The sequence below is a fragment of the Penicillium riverlandense genome, assembly GCF_028828495.1.
Source record: "Penicillium riverlandense strain IBT 135883 chromosome Unknown utg000001l_segment0_segment0, whole genome shotgun sequence".
Lineage (NCBI taxonomy): Eukaryota > Fungi > Ascomycota > Eurotiomycetes > Eurotiales > Aspergillaceae > Penicillium > Penicillium riverlandense.
The window spans coordinates 1106990-1131118 of record NW_026643194.1 but is presented as its reverse complement, the minus strand read 5'-3'; the positions used below and the strand labels follow the sequence as shown (position 1 = coordinate 1131118).

At 53.0% G+C, this 24129-nt stretch overlaps 11 protein-coding genes across 11 annotated transcripts; 8 read left to right on the top strand and 3 right to left on the bottom strand.

Annotated features, from left to right (window-relative positions):
* Nucleotides 1-180: 180 nt before the first annotated feature.
* On the bottom strand, nt 181-1595 carry N7474_000471 (cation efflux family protein family; the record flags this gene model as incomplete). The annotated part of the gene is made up of 2 exons (XM_057191886.1): nt 181-1254; nt 1305-1595. The coding sequence occupies 2 exons, from the start codon at nt 1593-1595 to the stop codon at nt 181-183; spliced, it is 1365 nt and encodes a 454-aa protein (XP_057056839.1).
* A 368-nt stretch (nt 1596-1963) lies between these two features.
* On the top strand, nt 1964-4395 carry dscA (ubiquitin-protein ligase dscA; the record flags this gene model as incomplete). The annotated part of the gene is made up of 2 exons (XM_057191885.1): nt 1964-2275; nt 2353-4395. The coding sequence occupies 2 exons, from the start codon at nt 1964-1966 to the stop codon at nt 4393-4395; spliced, it is 2355 nt and encodes a 784-aa protein (XP_057056838.1).
* Nucleotides 4396-4686: 291 nt separating this feature from the next.
* Nucleotides 4687-5591, bottom strand: N7474_000469 (glycine decarboxylase subunit H; the record flags this gene model as incomplete). Its single annotated transcript, XM_057191884.1, has 3 exons — nt 4687-5000; nt 5116-5178; nt 5309-5591. Coding segments are annotated over 3 exons (660 nt in total), but the record flags the coding sequence as incomplete, so codon positions are not given.
* A 98-nt stretch (nt 5592-5689) lies between these two features.
* On the top strand, nt 5690-6218 carry N7474_000468 (mitochondrial 37S ribosomal protein bS6m; the record flags this gene model as incomplete). The annotated part of the gene is made up of 3 exons (XM_057191883.1): nt 5690-5713; nt 5770-5801; nt 5897-6218. 3 exons carry the CDS (start codon nt 5690-5692, stop codon nt 6216-6218), a joined length of 378 nt encoding a protein of 125 aa, XP_057056836.1.
* Nucleotides 6219-7216: 998 nt separating this feature from the next.
* N7474_000467 (uncharacterized protein) lies at nt 7217-7744 on the top strand (the record flags this gene model as incomplete). The annotated part of the gene is made up of 2 exons (XM_057191882.1): nt 7217-7439; nt 7503-7744. 2 exons carry the CDS (start codon nt 7217-7219, stop codon nt 7742-7744), a joined length of 465 nt encoding a protein of 154 aa, XP_057056835.1.
* A 679-nt stretch (nt 7745-8423) lies between these two features.
* N7474_000466 (acyl-CoA thioesterase) lies at nt 8424-9603 on the top strand (the record flags this gene model as incomplete). The annotated part of the gene is made up of 2 exons (XM_057191881.1): nt 8424-8681; nt 8752-9603. The coding sequence occupies 2 exons, from the start codon at nt 8424-8426 to the stop codon at nt 9601-9603; spliced, it is 1110 nt and encodes a 369-aa protein (XP_057056834.1).
* A 1048-nt stretch (nt 9604-10651) lies between these two features.
* N7474_000465 (uncharacterized protein) lies at nt 10652-12335 on the bottom strand (the record flags this gene model as incomplete). Its single annotated transcript, XM_057191880.1, has 5 exons — nt 10652-10827; nt 10878-11013; nt 11067-11714; nt 11771-11872; nt 11958-12335. The coding sequence occupies 5 exons, from the start codon at nt 12333-12335 to the stop codon at nt 10652-10654; spliced, it is 1440 nt and encodes a 479-aa protein (XP_057056833.1).
* Nucleotides 12336-13032: 697 nt separating this feature from the next.
* N7474_000464 (uncharacterized protein) lies at nt 13033-13877 on the top strand (the record flags this gene model as incomplete). The annotated part of the gene is made up of 3 exons (XM_057191879.1): nt 13033-13098; nt 13149-13274; nt 13353-13877. 3 exons carry the CDS (start codon nt 13033-13035, stop codon nt 13875-13877), a joined length of 717 nt encoding a protein of 238 aa, XP_057056832.1.
* Nucleotides 13878-14778: 901 nt separating this feature from the next.
* N7474_000463 (arrestin family protein) lies at nt 14779-17310 on the top strand (the record flags this gene model as incomplete). The annotated part of the gene is made up of 1 exon (XM_057191878.1): nt 14779-17310. One exon carries the CDS (start codon nt 14779-14781, stop codon nt 17308-17310), a length of 2532 nt encoding a protein of 843 aa, XP_057056831.1.
* An 858-nt stretch (nt 17311-18168) lies between these two features.
* Nucleotides 18169-19073, top strand: N7474_000462 (GNAT family N-acetyltransferase; the record flags this gene model as incomplete). Its single annotated transcript, XM_057191877.1, has 3 exons — nt 18169-18282; nt 18398-18916; nt 19035-19073. The coding sequence occupies 3 exons, from the start codon at nt 18169-18171 to the stop codon at nt 19071-19073; spliced, it is 672 nt and encodes a 223-aa protein (XP_057056830.1).
* Nucleotides 19074-20495: 1422 nt separating this feature from the next.
* On the top strand, nt 20496-21104 carry N7474_000461 (uncharacterized protein; the record flags this gene model as incomplete). Its single annotated transcript, XM_057191876.1, has 1 exon — nt 20496-21104. The coding sequence occupies one exon, from the start codon at nt 20496-20498 to the stop codon at nt 21102-21104; it is 609 nt and encodes a 202-aa protein (XP_057056829.1).
* Between the last annotated feature and the right edge of the window lie 3025 nt (nt 21105-24129).

Here is a 24129-nt window from a genome sequence, read left to right as displayed (position 1 = left end):
GCCCAGGAACAGGGGAAGAGAATGTTGCATTGTGTTTCTAGTTTCTTTTGTATCAAAATTCAAGTGGTTTGATATCACCATTTATGGCCGACAGTGCTCTGTGATATGAGGTGGGATATCATGTAGAAATGCTCAATTGATGTAAATGCAGGAGTGGACATGCTATGCCATGTATGTACTCTATGTGCGCTCCACGGTAAACTGCAGGGAAACTTCCCATTTCTGGCCTCCGCCGCCATATCCTCCACCCAGGCGGTTTCGAATCAAACTAGAGATCTTCTCACGAAGCCGGACCAGATTCTCATCGGAGCCAGCAACCCGAAGCTTGAGATTCGCCATGCACAACCCATAATGCACCTGCCAGAACCGGACATCGTCAATGCCAAATACAGAAGGGTCTGCTTCGATGTCTTTGATGACCTCCGACACGCCCTGGCCAGAGTAGGACATGAGAAGCATGGACCCAAGCGTTTTCACCAAGCGCGTTCCCAAAACGCACATCGAGATGGCAATGGTCCCAGAAAGTAGCTTGTCCAACCAATCATATATGCGAATGGACACCAACGGGAGCAGGAGAAGAAGTGTTGAGCAAGAGAGGGTGAGGAAGTGAGAGGGGTTGCTCAGCACGGACGGAAGAGACTCAATGTATGCAAAGCGCATCGCTTTTCCAATGCGCGCATGGTTCTTCAGTCCCATTGCCGAGACTAAAGTCGACGAGATGGCAAGAACGGCGGTGATGTCCACGCTACCCAAGGAAACTCGGTCATGCTCGTGCGAGTGGTGTGGCTCGTGGCCCGACTTCTCCAGCAGATGCTGCAGATTATGGGATATCAAGTCGAGACCCATGAAGAGGAGGAGCACGCACATGGCGAACCCAGCCAGGACTTCGGCGCGTTCCAGGCCAAATGGGTGTCGCACGCTGGATCGCTTCCACACTTCAAAGTTGCTCAGGACATCCACAACTACACACAGCAGAGCTCCTAGCGAATCAAATAGAATCAAATGCGACAGCGCAGTCATCGCAAGTGACCCGTGTGCGGTCCACAGGGTGTATGCCGCGACGAACATGTGGCATACACTCCACCAAAACCGGGTCTTCTGGTCCTTGGACATGCTGATTCGGTATTCCTTGAGTGTGGGGATGGGGAGCGAGTTCGGTAAAGCGAGGGGCGCGCGAGGGGGAGGCTCCATGAAGATCTGGTGAGAGATGCTACTGTGTTTATACTTGTGGCCACGCCGCTGTCCAATGTTTTGCTGTTCCGCCCGTCAGTAACAGCCATAGCAAAATGAAGTCTGATCCATACCGATTTCGGGACTGGGCCTTTCGCCATAACTGTCGTACTGAAATTGAAGGGGCCCGTCTGGTCGCTGTCGCTCGCGCCATTCTCAGGAGTCTGATTGAAGGAAGGCACCGTAGGGCTGACATGGTCTTTCGTCGCAGTCTCTAGCGAGGCACTTTTTGGAAAGGTGTCGACCAATGGCGATAGGGCATCCCGGTCCAGGGCCTGAAAGGCATGTTGATTCGGAGCATCGTCGACGGCCGAGGGCGGAGTTGGAGTGCGCGGTGGCAGAGGGATTGGCATGTTGGAAGCCATCACGGGGGGAATGCGAGCGAAAGCGCCCGCGCCGTAAGACACCTCAGACTGAGGGAAAGTGGAAGGGGAAAAGAGAGAGAGAGAGAGGTAGAGTGCGTGTGTTTGTAAGTGAAGATGGATAGGAAGAGGTGGTTATCATGGATAGTTGCCTCAGGTGTCAATATGGCCAGCGGAAGGGGCGGGGCCCAGAGTGTCGACTCGTGCACATCATCATCAGCACTTTCCTCTTCGACCTCGTCATTCACTTATTTCTTCACTTACTTCCTTCCCTACTTGGATTTCTTTCTTCTATTTCTTTTTCCACGCCATGCTCATCCTCTCCTCCCTCTCTCCCACCGCTTAATGCCCGGCACCTTGTGGCATCATTGATGGATAACCGCGGGTCCTTCTTCTTCTTCCTGTTCGTCTTCTACTTGCTCCTGAGCTCTCAGTCGCGCCCTCCCTTGATTGATGAGGACCGAGAGCGCCAGCGCGAGCTCGATCGCGAGCGCCATGCGCTGCGTCTGCTGAACGAGTCGACATATGGGGACTTTGATCCGCTGGCGGATCGATGGCTTCCATTTGAAGGAGTCAGGAAGAACGACAGTTATGCCTGGGATATTTTTCCGCATGTGCAGGATCGCGCGCGCGAGCAGCTGCGCTCTGCCCTCTCGAATGCCGGACTGGAGCCCCCAATAGACGTGGCCGGCGAGTCCCCCGATGCCCCCTAAACCTGTCCCGGCTTCTGGTCCCGGTATATCGCAACGCGACGGGGAAGCTGCGCGGGGACTGGGTACGGCGGACACAGGATGCAACTCGCCATGGTTCTCTCAATACGACTGCCATCGCGCTCGAGCACGAGTATTTTACCCATGAGTTCGGTTCGAACATCACCGGGAATCATGGCACCTTCTACTTCACTTTGGAGGAGTCCGGGGAAGAAGAGCTTCGAATCGGCAGTGGCGTTGCCCGAGAAATCCGAGCAAACCTAGCCGTTGAAAGCGACGACTTCTGGGGAAACACCAGGTACATGTCGCTCTTTGGTGTGCATTTCCCGGAGACTGGAGGAATCATGTTGAGCACTTCAAGTGAAAAGTTCGGCGGGGTCTTCTCATTGCCGCATTTCGCGCTTTCCCCAGACACCTATGAGCTGTCTCACCGACTCCTGCTCAAGTCGCTTTCGGATACCGTATCCGAAAAGCAGAATCGTCCCGCGACTCTGTTTCCCTGGTCTTCTCTGGCTGGAACTGAGCAGGTCGAGTTTCCTGCGCCAAGATGTGAGCATATAATCTATATGCAGCAACACCCCGTCCTGGTTGGTGACGATGTTGCAGACCGTCCGCTGCTCGAGCAAATGGAGCGTGAGCTGCGCTACCCAATGGGAGCACCCATTCCGCATCCTCCTCTCATGGTCATGTCGGCCATTGTCTTCTCGCCAGATTGCGGCTATATACTCGAGACAAAGGGGGCACCGGAATTTCCTCCTTCGGAAACATTGTATCTGACCGGGCCGAAACATGAGGAGTACAGTAAATATGCGGCTCGTCTCATTTTCGTGGTCTCTGCTGTGTTTGTTGGACAAATCACTCTTCTTTTGCGCCAGATTAAGGAAGCCTCCACTCCGTCCACGCGGAGCCGTGTCAGCTTCTATACCATTGCCTTGATGGCGTTGGGAGATGCTTTTGTTCTCATCTTCATCGTCCTGGAGCTTTATGCAGCAGTCTCCTTCTTGGTTCTGGCGACTGCGTCCTTTTTGGCTTTTCTTTCCGTCAGCTACATCGGGATGAGGTTCATGATGGAGATATGGGCGGTACAGGAGCCGGAGAGACGCGAGTCGGAGCGTCCGGTGATCCCGCCTCCACCAGCTGTACGTCCTGGAACACTGCCATTGCCTGTAACGGCCCCAGACAGGCCTCCTACCCCCATTATTATAGCACCCGATCAAGATCCCCCTGCCGAAGAACTGGATCCGTCACCGCCGCCGCCTACCCCCGCTCGCCCGGCTGCCCCGGGTCCAAGACAAATGCGGGCCGACGTGGGCGCCATGTACGCGCGGTTTTATTTTGCATTGTTTGGCATGCTGATCCTATCCTTCTGGGCCTTTCTCTTGCCAAGACGACTTGGGTCGATGTATGTACGCCTGTTGGCGTCGGTCTATCTCTCCTTCTGGGTGCCACAGATCCATCGAAATGTCATGCGAAACTGCCGCAAAGCACTCCGGTGGGATTTCGTGATCGGCCAGAGTATTCTACGGCTTTTCCCGTTCTTGTACTTCCTCACAGCCCGTGGAAACGTGTTGTTCATCCGGCCCGACTGGACCACCGCTTTCACCATGACAGGTTGGATGTGGATACAGGCTTGGGTTTTGGCTAGCCAGGATATTCTAGGTCCGCGCTTTTTCGTTCCCCGTGGGTGGGCTCCGCCGGCATACGATTACCACCCCACGCTGCGCGACACGACTGGTGCGGACGAGGACCTTGAGGCGGGCGGTGGTGGTGAGACTCTGTCCATCACGTCCCTCCGGGCTGATGAACGGGATTTGGTCAGTGACTTCAAGGATGATGACAAGCTGCGGCCCCGCGACCGGAAGAAGGCCATGTTCGACTGTGCCATCTGCATGCAGGATATCGAGGTCCCTGTCCTCCCGGCGCTTTCAGCTGGTGCTGGCAGTAGCGTCACCGATGGAGCTACCAGTATTCTCAGCCGTCGCACTTACATGGTGACACCCTGTCGGCATATCTTCCACACGGCCTGTCTTGAAAGCTGGATGCGACTTCGTTTGCAGTGTCCCATTTGTCGGGAATCCATTCCTCCTGTATAACTCATGTCGTATATGTATATTCATGTACATAGATCTCGAATTGATGTTTTTATGGTGGACGTGGAGTCAACTACATGTAGAGAGTGGCTACTGGACGGAGAACAAAGGTATAAGATCAAGCATCCTGTTGAACGGGAAAGCCTAGCCACATCGGACTCGACCCTAGTCTAAATCACTTTCGTTGAAGGAAAAACGTCCGTCTCTGTTGGGACATACACCAATAGTATAACACAATCCAAATCACGCATCCCCCGACTCTCGGTCACACACGCAGCTATACCCAGCTATTCCTTACTCCTCAATAGACTCCTTATAAGCAGCCTCATCCAACAACCCCTCCAGCTCCGAAGCATTGCTAACCTCAATTTCCGCAATCCAGCCCTCTCCCTCGGGGCTGGCGTTGATGGTCTTGGCCGCGTCCTCCAGGACACTGTTACCCTTGATCACCTTGCCGGAGACGGGCGAGAGCACGTCAGACGCAGACTTGACGGACTCAACGGCGCCGACAGGGTCGCCAGCGCTGACCTCGTTGCCGGCTTCGGGAAGCTCAACGTAGACGACGTCGCCGAGCGAGTGGGCGGCGTACTCAGTGATGCCGATTTTGGCTGGATGTTTCGTTTCGGGTCAGTACAATCAATACAACACAGCAAGGATATTGAACTGCTAGACTAGATGGACGTCTGGCTGTCCTGCGGACTTGAATTGAATTGAATCACTTACCAGTCTTGCCGCCGTCAGCGAGTTCGATCCATTCGTGCGACTCGGTATACTTCTTCAGCTGAGCTGTACCACAACGGATGCTATTAGCGAACCAATTGATCCTCTTGACGACCGCAATGCATCCGATACTGCAATTGCAGCTTTGGATTCTTCATGCGACTGCGCTGGCCAGCTTGGGAGGGCATGTACTCACCCAGAGGGCTTTGCGAGAAACTCCTCGCGCTTCCCCGCGGGAAACGGAAGGCAGGCACGGCGCGGCAGAGGGGAGTTTGAGGCTGGGCAAGCAGCCGCGAGGCGAAGGGACGGACAGCACGAGCAACAGACATTTTAGGAAAGTCGGAGGGAATTTGTGTGGGGGAGAAAGAGGTAAAGAAAAGAAAAGAGGTGGAAGAGGGGAGAGTGATGGAGCAGGTCGGAAAGCCAGTGCTGCTGCTGCTGGTTCTCCGGCGGAGTTGATAAGCACTTGAGGTCACGGGCTGATAAGGTCAGGGCCGGAAGGAAGGGAAGGATTTTCCGGCCCCTTGACTTTGGAGTTAGTTCATCATCATTGACAACACACCAACCACTCGATGCAATGTTGTATGAGTTGATTGCCATTGTATGTTGCGGTCGGATGATTCGATACTGAGGGAACCAACTAACACCTCTGTGCAGGTCCGTCCGGGCAGCATCAACGAGGTGCGAGAGTACGTTTCTCCCGACAGCAAACAGCACACATCCATCTCCCACCTCTGCGTCAATTGCGTCAAGAACTCTCAAAACGCTAACAACACTTAAACAGAATCGCCCGCAATGCCGGCGCCCAGGTAATCCGCTCCGGCGGCGTTGTCCGCGGCTACACGAACTGGGGCACCTTCCGCCTACCAAAGCCGACGACGCGCCACCAAGCCCGCTACACGGACGGCCACCACTTCATCATGCGCTTTGATGCCTCGGGGCCCGTTCAATCGTCTGTCCGTCGCACGCTCGGACTCGACCCGCGCATGATCAATTTCTCCGTCGTGAAGCTGGGTGACAAGCTGGAGGAGATCAAGGATGTGGAGGGCAAGGTGGAGTGGAATAATCATCGCAGTATCATGGATCTGATTCCTCCTTCCTCTTAGTTGGGGTTGGTGTTTGGGAAGGGTTTGATTATTGTGGATTGGGGTTATATGTGGACTCGACATGGCCAGCATCTCTGTCTTTTATTTCTGTATCATCATCGCATGGGGAATCGGGGCTTCTCCTGCGCTCTGCACGACCGGCGCATTACTGTGTATAATTTGCAATCGGATTGATTTTTCCTTTGGGTATGCTGTATCTATACTATACCATCGTCATGTCATAGGTATTGGGTTCCTCATACCACATCAGTTAAGAACATGTACAATCGGATTCTAGGCCGCGCTCCATGGGTTTCCCTTTCCTGTCTTCCTGTTAGCTTAGCCTCTGCATGGCCGGGACCCGGTCCTAAGGTTGAGGACCAAACCCAGACCTCGAGGTCTTTCGGTCTCAAAATGATAGGCTAGGACCGCACCACGGTCCCCCGCGGTCCCTGCACCGCAAGCGCATAATTTTGCCAATGATAATTCATCTTTTATACTGTCATTAAACACTGTTTTGGTATTTGATTTAATATTTATAGTAATTTAGCACTACGTAGAGTCGCATGATGAGAATCGCCAAGATTTCCCCCTAAAATGTCGCGTCTAGCCGCTCTTTATCCACGATATCATCTGTTTAGTCTTTGCTATTTCCGGTCAAGGCTGATAATCCTGAGGATAAATCACTAGATGGCAGGCTTACGATAGGGCACATTTCTCGTAACCAATAATGATCTACCACGAGGAACAAACAACATGCATGTATATATACCCAAGGACTTGGTTTCATCCAACGGGAGAGTGAGGCTGAAGGCAGTTCAAGCCCAATACCATTCCCAGTCATCTTGCTGGGCGGCACCATCCTGACTCGCTTTTCAATCCCCTTCTTTTCATTCCCTATAAATATTCTCTCCTCTCCTCCTCCTCGCTCTGTTATTTCTCATTCAATCCGTTGTTTCCGACATAATAACCCACCATAGTATCGTTACCACCACACTGACCCTTTTCGAATATTCGCCATGGTTGTCTTCATCTCCCTCCCCTCAGACGAGGAAATTGAGGCCTTTGAGAAAATAGTTCTCCAGCAAAGCTATCATTCTACCAACCGGGTTCTGACTCGCGAGGCTCTCCAAGGCTGTAGTCCATTCAACCCCAGCGGCAATAAGATCCTCGCCCTGGCTGGCGACGCGATTCTCCGCCAAGTTCTCGTCGACCAGGGCCGAGACAGAGAAAAGTCTCCAGGTAGGAAACCCCCCTTGTCAATTACTATTTTGCACGTGTGCTAACCATTGCTACCGTTACCAGAAGAGATCCAGAACGTCATCACCCAGGTGGCCTCTAATAACAACCTAAACGACCGTGGCATTGCCCTAGGACTTGACCCCTTCATCGTGAAGAACCCGGGCCAGTGGGGCCTTGTGGCTGGGAAAAATGTTATGGCTACCACCATGGAAGCCATAATTGGCGCAGTCCACTATGACTCCAACAAGAATCGCGATGCTTGCGAAAAGGTTATGGCTGCCCTCGGCCTCGCCTTTCCTGAGTGATCCATCGCGGTCCTTCAATGGTACTTCCTTGTCATGGGAACATAGGGAAGCCTCGACGAGGGAACAGGAGCCAACCTTTGTAGGGCTGGACCTTTTTCATTCAGCAGTGAAGTGGCCTTTGAAGTGACTTGCATGTCACAGCACTATTGAATGAGCCTTGTCAACTCTGCAATGGATCCTCCTTATCCCCACATCGAGACCTGAGTGCTCACTGAGCATCCCTGAGCATTACTTGAATATTAACTATACATTCACTGAGCGTTCAATGAGTAACTAATTACCTTGTGCTGTGAAATACTCAGTGAGCAGGACCCTGAGAGCCCTCATAAAGCTGCGGCACCCCAGTCGGGCAAGTCGCGGCCGCGGCCTAAAGTATAGTACATACAGTGCCATGATATAACTGCATAATCTATCTCCCCTGCCGTATCGACCTAAATTACAGCTATAAATCCCAATCTTCTATTCAACAATTCTTATACTCCGGCATGTAAGTCGACTGAGTCAGTCACGGGATGTGGATCAGCCGAGGTTCCCCAGTTTCCCCGACGGAAGTAGGAAACACCAACCTTTCCTTCCTCTCCCTCCCACTCCTGAAGACCTGCCCGGTCAACCTCAATCTCTGGCCGTCGACATACCGGCCAGCCAGCCAGCCAGATTCCACACCATGTTCCCAAAACACATGGCCCCAAAGTCCCCCTCCGCCGGCTCGGACATCCCACCATCCCCGCGTTCATGGGTGGAGCTGATGGCCCTGGAGCGTCTCCCCGACGCGGAGACCACAGTGCCGGGCGCCAGCTCGCCAGAAAGGGTTGAGCTGTTCCGCTCGCTCGCGTCACCATTTCCTCCTGGCGAGGGCACGCGCTCTTTTGGCGGCCATGTCTACGCGCAGTCGGCATATGCGGCGTCGAAGACGGTGGGCAAGGGGTTTATGGTCCACGTTCGTCTTTCCTTCTGTTGTATCCACCTGATTGGTTCCATTTTACTCACTTTCTGTTATGTGTCTGCAGGATATGACCGGATCATTTATATTAGCCGGCCGCCTAGACGTGCCGTACATCTACACCGTGCGACACATCCGCGACGGAAAGATGTACTGCACGCGCTCTGTGGACGCACGTCAAAACGGCAAGATCTGTTTCTCGGGTCTCTGCTCCTTCAAGCGCGACGAGAAGCAGCAAACATTCGAACACCAGCCGCAGACCGCGCAGCAGCGGTTTGCGCCGATTCTCAATGCAAAGCGCGCAGAGGAGCAGCCGTTCAGTCCTAGCGTGGACGCGGATTGGTGGATCGATGCCGTGAGCCAGGGGAATATTGTCGAGCGCGAGTTCCCGGGTCTTGATGTCCGGAAGGTGGATATGGAAAACTACAATTCCTCCCCGGAGGTCAAGGAGCATCCGGAGAAGTACCGGCAGCTGACGCAGTACCGGATGAAGGGGTCCCCTGATTTAGACCCGCGTGCGACAATTTCACAGATCCGGGAACGAGAGGCAGAGGGCGAGTACGATAACCTGTACGCCTGCGCACATATGTACGCCAGCGACAAGAACTCGCTGCTCCTCATCCCGCGCGCGCTGGGAATCAAGCACTTCAGCGAGATGGCGAGTCTGACTCTCACGGTGATTGTGCATCATCATGGACCGGCGCTCCGGATGGTAGATTGGGATGCTGTTGACAAGGACAGCGGCAAGGTTGATCCGCTGAATCTGCCGATGAAATGGTTCGTCCAGGAGAACTGGACTCCACGGTCTGCGGAGAATAGGGCCGTACATGAGAGTTATCTGTGGAGTCCTGATGGGACGTTGCTGGCGACCACTTTGCAGGATAGTATGCTGCGGCTGCGGCAACTTGATCGGCTGTGATCCAATACGGACTTGTATATACCAAAGATAGACCAGGACATATTGATAAAGATGGGCGTACCTTTCCCCTTTTGCCTCTTGATGTTACTTGGTTTATCAGCATCTCTTTGTAGTTCAATCTGCCTCAGCGACAGTAAGCTAGATATTCTCATTTGGACATGATGGATCTACCTATCGATCTTGAAAAAAAAAACCCCCATCACCAACACGACAAGCGTTAGTCCATACGGCAACGTTAAAATTTCATCAGTCTAGAAGGAAAGGATGGAAAAATGCAAATTGGTATATGACAGACGAAAAGAAACAGCAGCAGATAGAACAGGTTGCCAGGACCAGGCGGTTCAAAACAAGGAAATTCGTCACGGCATAATAAGGGTTATACGAAAGATAAATACTCTTTGGAAGGAGAAAGAAAGAAAATGCAAGGCTAGAGATTTTCAAAAACCGAGAAAGACCATGGCCATGGTGTAATGAGCCCATGAAGAAAGAGAAAGATTTGAGTAGAGGAAAATGAGCAATATCAAACACGGAGTGGAAAATGGGGAGCCTAAGAAAAGACAGAATGAAGAAATAAAGCAAGTTTGATACAGCACAAGAATTGTGTACTGGAATGGATGATGGATAAATAAAGACACAGAGACAAAGATCAAAACAAAGACACAAAGCTAAAGGCAAGAGAAGGGAATGGCGCTTTTGTGGTTGGTTTTGGGGGGAGATGGAAAAGCCCAAGCTTGTCCGAGGCGAGGGAAAAGAAACAAACACAAGAAGAGAAAAACAACAGGAAAAAGAAGCAAACAAAGGTGGACTTTGGAGGGGGTATTCGGTGCAGTGCACAACACACAAATTGCATTTCAGACACAAAGCAGTTTGGTCGCTTGAAAATCCACTTCAGAAGGGGCGCAATTTTTGAAACGAATCACACAGAAACAAAGAATTGGAGAGAAGCCTGAACCGGCAGCTGGTAAACTTAAAAACGGCGGTGGAGTCTTTCGTGGCCCAGCACGATTGCAACTTCTCTCTCCCGACTAGCGGTGGATGGATACACAGTCTACGCCTGGTAGCCTGCGTTGAAGTTGTTATTGTTCGACTGGTCCCAGTTGCCCGTGGGAGACATGGGCTGGCCACGGCCATAGCCGCCGCCCTGGCCATAGGCCTGGTTAGGCATACCGGGACCGCCGAAGTTGTTGCCTTGCTGGTCCCAGCCTCGGCCAGCAGGGGCCGGACCTGCTTGATTGTTAGTGTTTTGAAACCGGCAATCGACAGGAGTGACATACCTTGGTTCATGGGATTAGCAGGGCCACCGTACTGGGGGAAAAAGCCAGCTGGCTGCTGGTTGCTGAAGGCCGGGGAACCACCCTGCTGCGGAGAGAAGTTGTCGAATTGGCCGGTAGGAGGACGGTCCTTGCCCCACTATTGTCTGTTAGCAAAGGCTCCCTCTCTGCAAGTTACGAAGAGCAACATACGCTGCACTTCAACGGACGACCGTTGACGTTGTAGCCGTTGAGCTGGCAGATGGCCATGGCTGCGTTCTCGTGCGAGTCCATCTTGACAAAGGCGAAGCCCCGGTCTGCTTGAAGACGGGTCTCAATAACATAACCGAAGTTCTGGAACAGCGGCACCATGTCGTTCTGGGTCGTGTACGGGGTCAGGTTGCCGACGTAGCAAGTAGTCTGCCATTGCGGAGTCTGCTGCACAACCATGTCGTAGCTCTGCACCCCGTGGGTGGGGAAGTGGTGGTGACCGAACGGGGTGGTGGGCGTCATGCCCATGGCGGCCATCGCCTGCTGCTGCGAGATCGAGGGCTGCCCCTTCTGGTTGGCCCAGTTGCAACGAATGGCCCGAGAACCCAGCCATTCACCGTCCATCGAGTTGAGCGCCTTGTCAGCGTCCTGGCGCTCCCGGAACGCGACAAAGCCGTACCCGCGCGAGCGTCCAGTCTTCATATCCCACATGACACGGGCTTCAGACACCGATCCAAAGGCAGAGAAGGCCTGGAGCAAAATCTCATCGTTCACCTCATTGCTCAGGTCACCGACGAAAATGTGGAAGTGGCCCGAGGTGTCTTCCTTATTGGTACTGTTGGACAGGTACGCCCAGTTGACACGGATTTCCTGAAACAAGCCCCTTTCGTTAGAGCGGAAAATATGAGGTGATCGTTCCAACTCACCGACTGGTGGATCCGACGCCCATTAAGTGTCTGCATCGCTCGCTCGGCCGCGCCTGGGTCGTCGAATTCGACGAACCCGTAGTTGTAACCCTTGCTGTTGAACTGCAACACCATCAGCCTCAAAAGACGTCCAGAGTAGCGGTAAGCGCCGACTCAGGGGTTGGTTGGGGTGGTTCCTTACACTCACATTCTTGTCCGGGATGATCTTCACGCTGACGACATGACCGGTGGTCTCGAAGATCTGCTTGAGGATATCTTCCGTGACCCGCGGATCCAATCCGCCCACATAGAGGGCCCTCTTGTTGGGCTCCGGGGCAGCACGGCGCACAAACCCACCGCTCGTCGGGGACATCATCCCGCTTGACATGGGCGAGCCCATCGCCGTGGGAATCGGGTTGGTATTCTGCGGGATGACGACGGGAGGTCGCGGCGGAGGAGGCATGTGGGATGGATTGGCCTGGCCATTGGTCTGGCCCGCATCGTACTGCTGGTTTTGAGCACCTGCAGAGGTCTGGGGAGCAGATGGCAGAGCCGAGGCAGTCTGAGAAGCAACGTTTTCGGCCATGGTGGGCGGTGGGGGGAGTATATCGATATAGGGGGAAGACGATCGAGCTGGTCAGATGGAAAGGTGGTCAATTTTTAAAGCTTCCGATCTGGCAATGTCAGGAGCTTCAAAGAGATGCAGAGGACCACAGTCGGGCAGTGAGGCCTATAGGGAGCAGTTGTATAGACGAGCGTGGGTCCAATCAACAGGATACGCTGGACGGTTGGGTGAAACCAAGAAACACGCGGTCAAAAGCGCTGGACTAAGCACGGCGGAATCTGTGACACCCCTGACGAATGGAGGGAGGAGCTGGAGTGGGCTTCACACGAAATGTCGCAGTTTGGGCGGAAATGGGCACGCGCTGGAAATGATGCTGAAAGCGCCCGGATGGATCGAGGTGTGGAAGCAAACAAAGAGAGCCAAGGAAACACCCAGGAAACCAACACAGGGTTGGGGGAGGAAACAGGGAAAAGCACGAGGCGGACAGAGAGAAGAGAGAAAAGGAAACAACTGAACAGAGCTCAACAGCAAGAAGTGCAGAAGAAATCGAGACAGCGAAGACCGAAGGAAGAGAGAGAGAAAGGAAGAAAGAAGAAGAAGGGAGACGGAGCCGCTAGGGGTGGGGGGGTGCGCTAGGCCTGCCGGGGTTTAGTGCCGCCGACTGGGAGTTCGTACAACTTCGCCTTCACCACTGACCTGACGGACGGAGACACCCACCATGGCGGCCCCGAACTACGCCAATCCAGACTCTCTCACGGAGCTCTCGACAATGCTCGAGCGTACGGTCAGTATGGCCTAACGGGCACCGTCGACAAACCCACTGACCGTCCCCAGCTCATCGACACCGGGCGCCTCTTCAGGAAGCCAGCTTCCATGCCCTCCAAGACCACGCTGCAGCGGTCCATCCCCGCCTACTACGAGAGTTTCCAAGAGGCCCTGGACAACCTCTCGGAGCAGATTGTAAGCATGATCTATTATTGAAGGCGATCGGCCGATTATTCCTGGACTTGCTTTTTGATGAGTGCTGACCTCACGCAGTTCATGGCAAAAGCATTTCTGGAGAAAGATTACGAGGCCATCAAGGCCCAAACGGCACCCCAGCCCGTGGAAGATGTGGTCATGGGCGATGCCGAGCCCAGCAAGGTCAAGCTAGAGGCGGAGAAGGCCCCGGTCGACGACCACCCGGTCGAACCCAAGATAGAGGAGCAGCCAGCAGTAGCACCGACCATTCCAGAGACTCACGCCGACACGCCCATTAAAGAGGAAAAAGAAGCGGAACCCGTTCCGGGAGAGATCGACTTTGATTCCGTGCTTAATGACAACGCGGGTGGCCCCAATGACTTTGATCTAAATCTGGATTTCGGGGATGATGCGCTGGGGAATCAAGCTTTCCTCTCGGGATCGACATTCGACAAGGCGAAACCACCCGATGGTGGTGGTGGGGGGGAGTCTTTGACCTGGAGCTGCAGAAGGACGGGGATCCGGAGATCATGGGCGAGTCGAGCTTTGATGACCTGTTCCTTGAAACGGACCAGCTCGGGGAGGGCGATCTTGGGCAGTTAGAGGGGGATAGCCTAATGAACCTGAACGAGCTGGACGATAATTGGTTTACGTGAGGTGGTGGCACACTGGCGGTGGGGGGGCCACAGCAGGATTCTAGAGCGAGGGTCGATGTCCCTGATGAGGTCATGGCCAGCGGTCGCCTCGTGCCTGGTCGGGACTGGGTTCCGCGGGAGGCAGCGGAGTGATGTGCCTACGACCACTACTAGAGACTAGACACCTAGGCCGAGTGAAGCAGGATAGCCTCCACTGTGCACGACCATCCGATCATATATAGATGTCTCTTGATCTCACCGTCTCTCGGTCTAGTGGGGGCCAACTTCCACCTTATTTGGCTCGGATCGCCGGATAGTCACTCTCACCCGTGGCTCCCGCGGTTCATGGCATCATCGACGCCCCTAAAATAATCCCGACACCAACGCACTACGATCTTCATCCTCTCTCCCACACCCCGCCCAGCAAGGATCGGCACGTCGATCTGGAAGTGATGAAATCAGCCCTTCCGTCCTGCCATCTAACTATCTGCCCTTCTGCAACTCCCGCTGCTCCTTGCGTATGACCGTCGATCTCCGCTACATCGCAGCGACACAAGGGGCTCCAAACATTTAGCTGAAGGTCTCACAACGTGTCTTACCTGGCTGGGGATTCAAAAAGTAAGTCCTAGCTAGTATCATCGCTCTTGTGTCGCCGCCCCTTTCCCCTACGCCCTTCCGATGCCACACGACCGACCCTGGTGTCGGCCAGCCATTCTTGCTTCTGCCCTTCCCTCGCGATCTATACTCCTCCCTCCCTCCTTTCATTCATTCATTCATTCTCCCCTACCCTGCAAGGATTTCCTCCCCGTCAAAGTGAAACGTCTCGTGGATCCCCCACGATCGGCGATGCCCTCGTGGCCCTGTTCGCGATGATGGCCGCTCACATTGCCCCCGCGCAGGTATTCTCGCACTCTGCGAATGACCCGATCCCACCGGCGCCCGACTACTTTGCGCACCCTCTGTCGTTATCGCTATCGACCCTGCTTCTTCGGACACGGTCGGCCCGACGCCGGAGTGTCTGTACCACCACCGACGTCACCGAGGAACAATTTTCCAAGGTCGGTCGACGCGGGTCGATTCTGAGGAAGCTGGCGGGCCCACGTGAGAACGCGAAGCGCTTTCTTCGCCTGCGCTCCTCTGGTATCCCATCAATCCCGACCCCGCCGCGCCTGTCACCGCGCTCGTCGCACATCAGGCCTGTCTCGGAGATCATTGTGTCTCCACGGAATGCGGAGGTAGAGCAGCCGCCCTCCCACTTAGACATGTACGCGGGAGCCACAACCGCTACCGAGGTCCTGCCCCGGGCAGTCGTCCCCGACCTCTCTCAGACATCCGGCCCCGAGTTGGTCACACCACCCTTCGCCCCGCTTCGCAACGAAAAGATTGTCGCCACGGGAAGCGGCATCACCGTTGGCATTGCCCTGACCGAACCAGTCCTGTATCTGCAGGGTTACGATCACCATGATCCCAGCACAAAAAAGTCGGCGATTCTGCGCGGCCAATTACATTTGAAGGTCTCCAAATGTGTCAAAATCAAAAAGATCTCCATCTGCTTTCGCGGACACGCCCAGACAGACTGGCCAGATGGTATCCCACCCAAGAAGATCCATTTCCATGATAAAAAAGACTTGTTCACCCATGGCGTGGTCTATTTCAACCATGGCGATACGGCATTGATGCAGAATGATTACGGCGCACATTTCTATCAACATGCGCGGCCAGTCTCGTCCATGTCTGGAAAGGAGAACGTCACGGCTACTACTCGAGAGCTGTTTTCCAAGAGCGGCTCGGCCACGAATATCAACCAGACCAGCAGAGAAGCCAAGCGTCTATCGCTGCAATTGAATCAGGGACATTCCCGCAGTTTCAGCAAGAACGAGCCTCCAACAAGCACCCAAAACCAACCGCAACGCAACTATCGAATGTTCCCGGTGGGAGACTACCTGTATAGCTTCGAGTTCCCAATCGATGGCTCCCTCCCGGAGACGATCAAGACCGATCTAGGATTCGTGCGGTATGACCTGGAGGCCAGCGTGGAGCGATCCGGCGCGTTCCGGCCCAACCTCCTGGGCACGATGGAGATTCCGGTAATCCGCACCCCAGCCGAGGGCTCGTTGGAGCAAGTGGAGCCGATTGCAATCTCGCGGAACTGGGAAGACCAGTTGCACTACGACATTGTCATTTCGGGAAAATCGTTCCCGCTGGGATCTCAAATCCCTATTGCGTTCAAGTTGACGCCATTGGCGAAAGTCGAGTGCCACCGCATTAAGGTCTATGTGACGGAGAACACCCAGCATTGGACCTCAGATAAGAGCGTCCATCGGTTCCAGCCAGCTAAGAAAGTGCTTCTTTTCGAGAAACGGGCCGATTCGGCCAGCACGAGCACCTACCCCGGAAGCTCCATGCGGGTCACCGCAGGCGGCGGAATTGAGTGGGATCGCCGTGCAGCTGCCGCGAGAGGAGAAGAGATTGTGGATCGAAACCGGACAAATCTGCTCGGAAATCTCTCGAGCGACACGGGCGTTGGTCCAACGGAGATGGAATTCAGCGTGCAGTTGCCGAGTTGTCAGGAAATGAGGGCCCGAGACGAGCCCCACCGCTTGCATTTTGATACGACTTACGAGAACATCCAGATCAATCATTGGATCAAGGTGGGTTTCGACGCCCGTTATTTTTCTGATGCGGTACTAATTATCTGTCAGATTGTGCTTCGTCTGTCCAAGATTGACGAAAAAGATCCGAGCAAGAGACGACATTTTGAGATCTCCATCGACTCCCCCTTCCATATACTCTCCTGCAAAGCAACGCAGGCTAATATCTACCTCCCGGCGTATGAGGGACCTGCGCCGGATCTGAATCCTCCGGCTCAGGAATTTGAATGTGGTTGCCCCGGTGCGCCCTTGGCAACGTCTTCTCGAGAGAGTATTGCGACGCATGCTTCCCAGGCTTCCGGGTCGGATCGCGAGGACGTCAACTCCAATCTGAGTCGCCGGGGATCCGTCGGCCGAGGCTTCTCACGAAGCTTCACGAACGGGTCGGGAGGCTTAGCCCACCCACCGCAGGCGCATTTGGCTCAGGAGCATCACGCACCCAACCCCCCGCGCCCGATGCATCTCCTCCGCGCACCCTCGTACGCCCCACCGGCTTTTGAGGATGTTCCACCGGCGCCCCCTCTCATCACTCCGCCGCCCGATTACACCTCTATCGTCGCCGACGGGGATCGCGAGGCCGCGCTGGAGGATTACTTCTCGCGGACGACATTCGAGCCAGAGCACGACGATGACCACGAAGAGCGCGGTCTCGGCCGAGTCGATGTACCTCTCACTCCCGGCGGGCGCGTGCATCGCAGCATGGACGTGCCGAGGGAGTGGGTGCGCCTCTCGGACTTTACAGTTCAGTAACTAGTACTTGTTTCTGTGCACAGGGTGTTATGGATCATGAAGCTACGACATTTTTTATTCGTCTCGGACTTGGGTGCGGGTGTGGGTATGGGATAGGGCGCATTGTTTACCAGCGGTTTGCATAGATCTGGTGGTTATTTTGAGATTTGGATGGATGTTTTTTGTGTGCACACATCATCGGGCTGCGATGTCGTCCGGTCTATATCACATCTGTTGTTGTTGATAGTATCTTTTTCATACTTCCTGCGAGGTACTTACTTTCCCAAATATCATCCTTGCCAGTTATCGATGTGTCATGAGCTCCACCACGATAAGACCTGGGCGCCTCCAACTTCCCATTCGGTCAGGACGAACCATCCCCACATTTCCGCCTCCGTGGCTCCCAGCGCTTCGTAATGGTACCTGCCAGAGCTCTTCTTTTCTTTCTTTCTTTCTTTCTTCTCCTCTTCCGTCCGTCCTTCTCTCATTTCCCCATCTTTTCCCCTGAATCCGAGATTCCCCGCTTTTTTTCTTCTTGGCTTTCGCTTCTCGCCCACACCTTATCTGGACTACACGTATCATCCCTGCAACAAACCCTCCCACACCCAACCCTCACGCCTACAGCGCCTCTGGTGCTACACTGCTTTATCATAGCTGATAGCTACTGTCGCTTCCAAGCTTCTCAACTGAGTGTTTAGCGTCAGAAGACTCTGGGTCCTGTCCGGTGTTCCTGTCAAGTCTTCGGCATTTGCAGTGCATTCTTTTTCTTTTTTCTACGCTCTGCATACACGAGTGAGGTAACGTCTCGCATACAAACTTCTTAGCTGCAACTTCCGTGTCAGCATCTGAGCTTGACCATAGCGTTATCAGCTTGTCAACATGGCGATCGAAGTCGTCCCGCTGACCGAGACGGACATCCCCGGCGTCGTCGAAGTGATTCAGCAGGCGTTTGCAGATGATCCGTACTTCAAGTGGGTATTTGATGCCCATAAGGTATTGCCCACAACCACTATTCCCCGATGATGACCAGGTAGGCTAACATGCATATCTCGTAACGCGGTCTCGTCCATGACGTCGACCCTCGTTACTCTTTTTTTCCATGACATAGTTCAACAAGCAAAGAAACTACGACTCCCTGGCAGCACGCTGCCATTGGGGCATCAAGAATGCCATGTTCCAAGTAGCCAAAGAGAAGGACACCATCCTGGGCGTATCCTGCTGGCTCGCGCCGCACGCCACCTCCATTTCAGAGAGCTGGTACTCCTGGGCGCAAGGGTGGATGCTATCATTCAACCAACTTGTCAACAACATCCGGTACCTGGGCCGAGGCGGGCTGCGCACGAACAGGTACTGGATCTGGAAAGCGCGCCAGGCAGAAGCGCAGTCGCAGATCTGGGATGATCCGCTGGGTTACTATTTCTGTAATATTGTGGCGGTTAGTCCCGAGGCGCAGGGCAAGGGGGTTGGGAGGATGTTGTTTGAGGCTGTTACGCGAAAAGCCGATGAAGAGGGTAGGAAGTGTTATCTTGAGAGCTCGAAGAATGTGCCGAATGTGCAGATTTATGAGCGCATGGGGTTTCATATGCGGATGGAGATGGAGTGTAGGGATGGGGAGGATACTTGTATGGTATGTTTACGTGGATGTTTTACCCTTTGTGCTTGTTTCTTTTCTAAGGGGCTTTCCTTTTTGGGAAGTTCGTGGCTTTTTGACGCGTTTGGTACTTCGTGGCTAACTTTGCGGATAGTTGTACTGCATGGTGCGGAATCCCAAGACTGCAGAGTGAATTCCGGATATTCTATTATTCAATACTCCTGCCTTGATCTCGTTCTTGAGTCTCTGGCCTTTATTTATATAACCATATGTGCCCCAGCTCCTGAGAGGTCCTCGTAGAACATACACAACCTCTCTCTTTTCTCCCCTCCTCCTCTCCCTCTCTCACTTAGTCTTCCCCGTCTCCTCGTCGACAGGGCGCCTGTTTCCCTGAAAAAGGGAGGGGTTTGTGTTGGCGCCACTATATAGCTTGTTCCCAGTCAGTATAATTCCGCTGAATTCGCTTTCATCGACACAGGTGAAAGCGTGGCATACTGCAGATAGAGTCCAGCGCATTAAATCGATAGATCAAATGCAGATGATGGAATCTGCTCATTTTGCAGACGGAATTGAAGAAGAAAGTTGATAGACGAGAATGGGAGGAGGTGCAGGGAGAGGAAATCTGCCCATTTTGCAGATGAAAATGAAGAAGAAAGTTGATGGACGAGACGGAGAGGTGGCTGCTGGTTGAATGGGGGAAGAAGAGGAAAGAGAAGAAGGACTAAATACAATGCAGGCGCCTACAGTACAACCAGGCACCTGTACTCGCACCTTCCTTGTTGGTCCTATCACCACTTATCTGTCTGTCTATGTTAACTGAAACACTTTCCAAATATCTTGACACCTCAAACCCCAGATCAGGGGCTAGATCGACAGTTTCAAGTAGTCTCCGTCCTGGCCCGATTGTAAACCGAGCTCAACGCTCTGGCCCAGTCTTCTTCTATCTACAAACGAACCGAGTAACCCTGCAATAAGCAGCTCCTTTTTCCCAGGCCCGAGTTTGAGTTTCAGGGGAGCATTTTCAACTGAGCAATTAGACCTGTCACTCTCTCCTATAGCCTGAGACAGGATTTGAACGGTCCATCCAAATTGTATAGTTACTCGGTCCGAACAGAAAAGATCGATGTCAAAAAATAAGTCTGCAATAAATCTTTTTCTAACTCCCTAGCAATCAGCACTCAGTTTGAACAATGGACGATTCTGCAAGTAATCTTTACCTCCCACCGTTTCAGACCTGGCCCGATTTGAATCTCATTCCGGCTCCCCGCCGACTTTCGGTTTCCCGTCGGGTTGGAGCAGGCCTTATATTGTCGACAAGACAGAAAGCAAACAAGAGGGGTAGAAGACAATATAAACTCGAGCTTGAAACATCTACCCCAGATCTTGGATCCATGGTTTTGGTCGCCATGTCTCGTTTTACTCTGGTTTCTTCGGAAGTCCCTTTGATATCTTGAAAACGTACATTGGATTTGTCCATGTTATTGAGTCCTCCGCCCCAGAGGATAGCACTTATTGTCTGTTTGAGTTGTAAGACTTCCCTTTGAAATCTGTCGGGAAGGTTTACTGATGACGTCCCATAGTAGTAGTTGTGCTACTTGCCGTTATATCAGTCGCCATGATACTACGGAAGCGATATCGACCCAATCTCGCCTTTTGGGCGGGGCGTCAACGGCTGGATCGAGATGCAGAGGAAGCAACAGCACCCTATTTGACCAGCTGTCAAGAAAATACCTGCGAGAAGAGCCCTCTGGACGCCATCCCCCAATCCACATCAACCCATTTGCACAACATTTCGCTTTCGTCCACTGCATCAGAGACAGAAATTGTCAACCAGCTAGCTCTTATAGCAGCTGCCGTCAGTCGCCGCTCGTCTGCCAGTGCGAGCACGATCAAGTCCTCTGCGTCGTCACTTGGGAGCCAAGACAGAAAGCAGTCAATGAGCAACTTGGTCAAGCAAGAGGAAATTCAAGAAGAAGAGGAAGAGTCCTTCCACCACCTCAGCAGCCTCATCACCGTTTCCTCACTACCACAGTACCCATCTGCATCCGGACTCACCTCCAGTCCATCGACAATAACAGTGGGCTCTACAGCTGAGAAAGGCGATCTGCCCCCATTACCTTCCCCTGTTGGCGTCTTCCGCAAACCCTGTCCTCGTTATAGTCCGCTGCCTCCCTTGTATATTATTCCCAAGCCGCTGAAAGTTAGACCTGAAGTGAGGTTCTGAGCTTTTGATACATGTCATGGCCAATCATGTCCGAGATGATGGGTGGGTTTTTGAGTTTGAAATATGAAGTATATTCGTGTCAGGTAGAACGAACACATTTACCTAACATAATTACAAAACAATTTAATGATACAAGAGTCGATATACATGTACCGCGCTCGCAAGCCTAACTCGATCCAGGCAGAAGGATCTCGAGCCCCTATTTGCACCGGGCTTCAGGACCGTTTCTGGGATGGGATCGTCCGACTAGCGTCGGTCTGTAGATGGAACCCCACACAATGACGTTTTCGCAAGTATGCATCAGGGGATTTAGCCAGATTTACCAAAGACAGGCACAATCGAGGATGCAGATGTGTCCAAAATGGATAAATTCTACTTATCTAAAGCTCGCACAACTCTATCCTAATGTCGGGAACGACCCTGTTCGCGTGGTTAGGTGATTCTGAGAAAGACCCGGCGACCAAAAACCAGGACCGCGGGATAGATAAAGTGGAGAGAACGAGCGTAAATGCCTTGAAAGAGAGAAATGCTGGCCAGGATATGGTAGTTGTCTGTTTTAGCCAAGGCGATTGTCCGGATCGGCAACGACGCGCAGTCGGAGATAAATGTCCGTGGTTGGCGGATAACTTTGACGCGAAACATGGTCAGGCGGCTTGGCGTACTCGTCACCCATCGAGTCTTTAGCGAAGAACTTGCAAGACGGGATCACCGGGTTTCAAGCCATTGGTCACTATCGGAGGTGCTTGCGAAAGAGCAGGTAAATAGCGGCTGTGGCTGACTCGGCTACATCTATCCGATAGCCCAATTTTCGCACAGACCGAGTCTCTCTCATGCAGTTTACCCGATAACTAGTATTTACCAGACAGCATGGATACTGATATTGGGTGCTATCGTAGGCTACTTTTCAACATCATTCCTGGTCCATATCTCTTGCTTGTTGTGTGGTTGTAGATGCTCCAAACTTACACCGTATGGGTCAAATGAGCTCAATCTCCACTCCCAAGGCACCATTCCTTTTAGACGCAATCCTTTGGTCTAAAAATACGTAATAGAACTTTTAATCGCCGCCCCTGGCCAAATAACGAACATAATCCGTGCTTTGAGTCCCGCCTAATGCCTCCCGCAGTATACCCTACCAACTAGAAAATTGGAGTCAAGATAGGCGTAAAAGCGGACGACGTACCATTCTAACTCAATGAGCGCTTCGTGGCAGTGGTCTTGACTGCGGCTGTCCATACTTGATTCTAGGTAGCGGGATTCACACCCTGGTCGGTGGCTCAAATCGCTGACATTGCCAGCTGTGTGGAACCGGCTCTGGAAACTGCCCCTATTTCACTACTATTTTCCTGTTAACGGTAAAAGACAAAACAACAAGTCAATCCTAATACTACCAGGTATCTTTAACCCTTGGAACCGATATCGCAGTTCTACATACTGTGCAGGGATCTGTGGAAATGCGATATAAACTACTAGAGATTCGTTTCGCACAACAACCAGCGGTTTGCTGATACAAGGCTTACGTCGGTCGCAGATTGATATCGCAGTGGCTTAATTTGCCTGAAATGGGTCCCAGTACAAATGAGCGCCCGACGGCGCCCAGACGTATCTTAGGCATCTACCGATACGTATCTGCCTTTTAACTCTCCCCAGCGCGACGCCCTGGGCGCCATGCAATGATAGAAATTGTACAGTCCTAGCGCAAGGCAAGTACCGTTGTTATTCTCCGGAAAATCCTCGAATGATACCACCCTGAAATATGAACATTTGCCAATGCGAATTAGTATTACAGCTTCGGTTCTAGATCGTCCTTATAAATGACTAGAACCCACTAGCGCCATCGAGAGGGATTTAGTGACCCAGACATTAGAAATGCGCCCTAGTTATGTAGTGGCCAATGACGAGGGGAAGACCCGCATCAATCCATCGTTCGGGGAGTCTACCGACAGGCCCTTGGTCAGCATTTCACAGTCCAGACGCGGTCTCGTCCGATAGTGCCTCGTCGGAGGCCGATCTGCTACCCGTCAGCCAGCCTGCTTTGTGCCCCTCTGTCTCCTGCCTGAACCCCAAGGGGCGTTTACTTTTTCTCTATCCTCCGTCCTGAGACAAGGCTTAAGTCCGCGTTCCACAGCAGCATTGCATCATCGGGTCTCGGTGTTCCTACCGGTTGGTCCCCTGCTAGGCCCTTGCCGGGCACGGGTCGGTAATCTCAGTACAAAAGAGGCAGGGCGCCCGGTCACATCGCGTCTCTTGATACATGACCCTACTCTAGAAGAGGGATCTGCCGGTATGAGGTGAAATCTAGGGTAAATAGTAGTATTGTCAACAATAACGGTGTGACAGATTTTTGAAACAGCAGGGCGAGAGAAGGCCGTAGCACCAAGCCTGGAGGGGCAGTCAAGACGGGCGTTGATTCCCTACAGGTGGCGGAGGGAAGGGGGGCACGCCCGTTAAAGGTTAAAAGCTTCATACTAACTCCAGAAATGCACATATATTGTGTGGTGTAGCAGGGAAAGGCGCCTGAACATTGAAGAAGAGGGTATGAGCGGGCAGTGCATGATATTTAATTCTCTCAATTGGCAGCAGATCCATGCACTGCTGCAAGTGTCGACAATGTATGCCTGCTGGGCCAATGCACCACCCTCGATCGGGAAGAGCCGCCTTTGAGCATCACTCCTACTGGCAGGGATTGGATGCTCGGCATAGCAGAAACCCAATTCTGCAGCGTGCGTATCTACTGCGAGTCCTGTGCAGCGCACACTCTTTGACACTCCTTTTCGTCATCTCTCGCCAGGTTGGGGCACCCCTGGTCTAATCACGACGGGATATAGGGCAGAGGCATATTTGCGGCCCGCCCTCCGCAATCCTGGGCCATGCCGGCTCTCGGAGCCGAATCCTGTAACCGTTTATGATAAAAAGAAAGGCCGCCAACGGTACGAGTCAGCTATGCATGTGATTGTTGGGTCAGCCTAGATAGTTTACTTTAGTGTTCTGGCCAAGTAACTAGTTAAGCCAAAGACGAATTGAG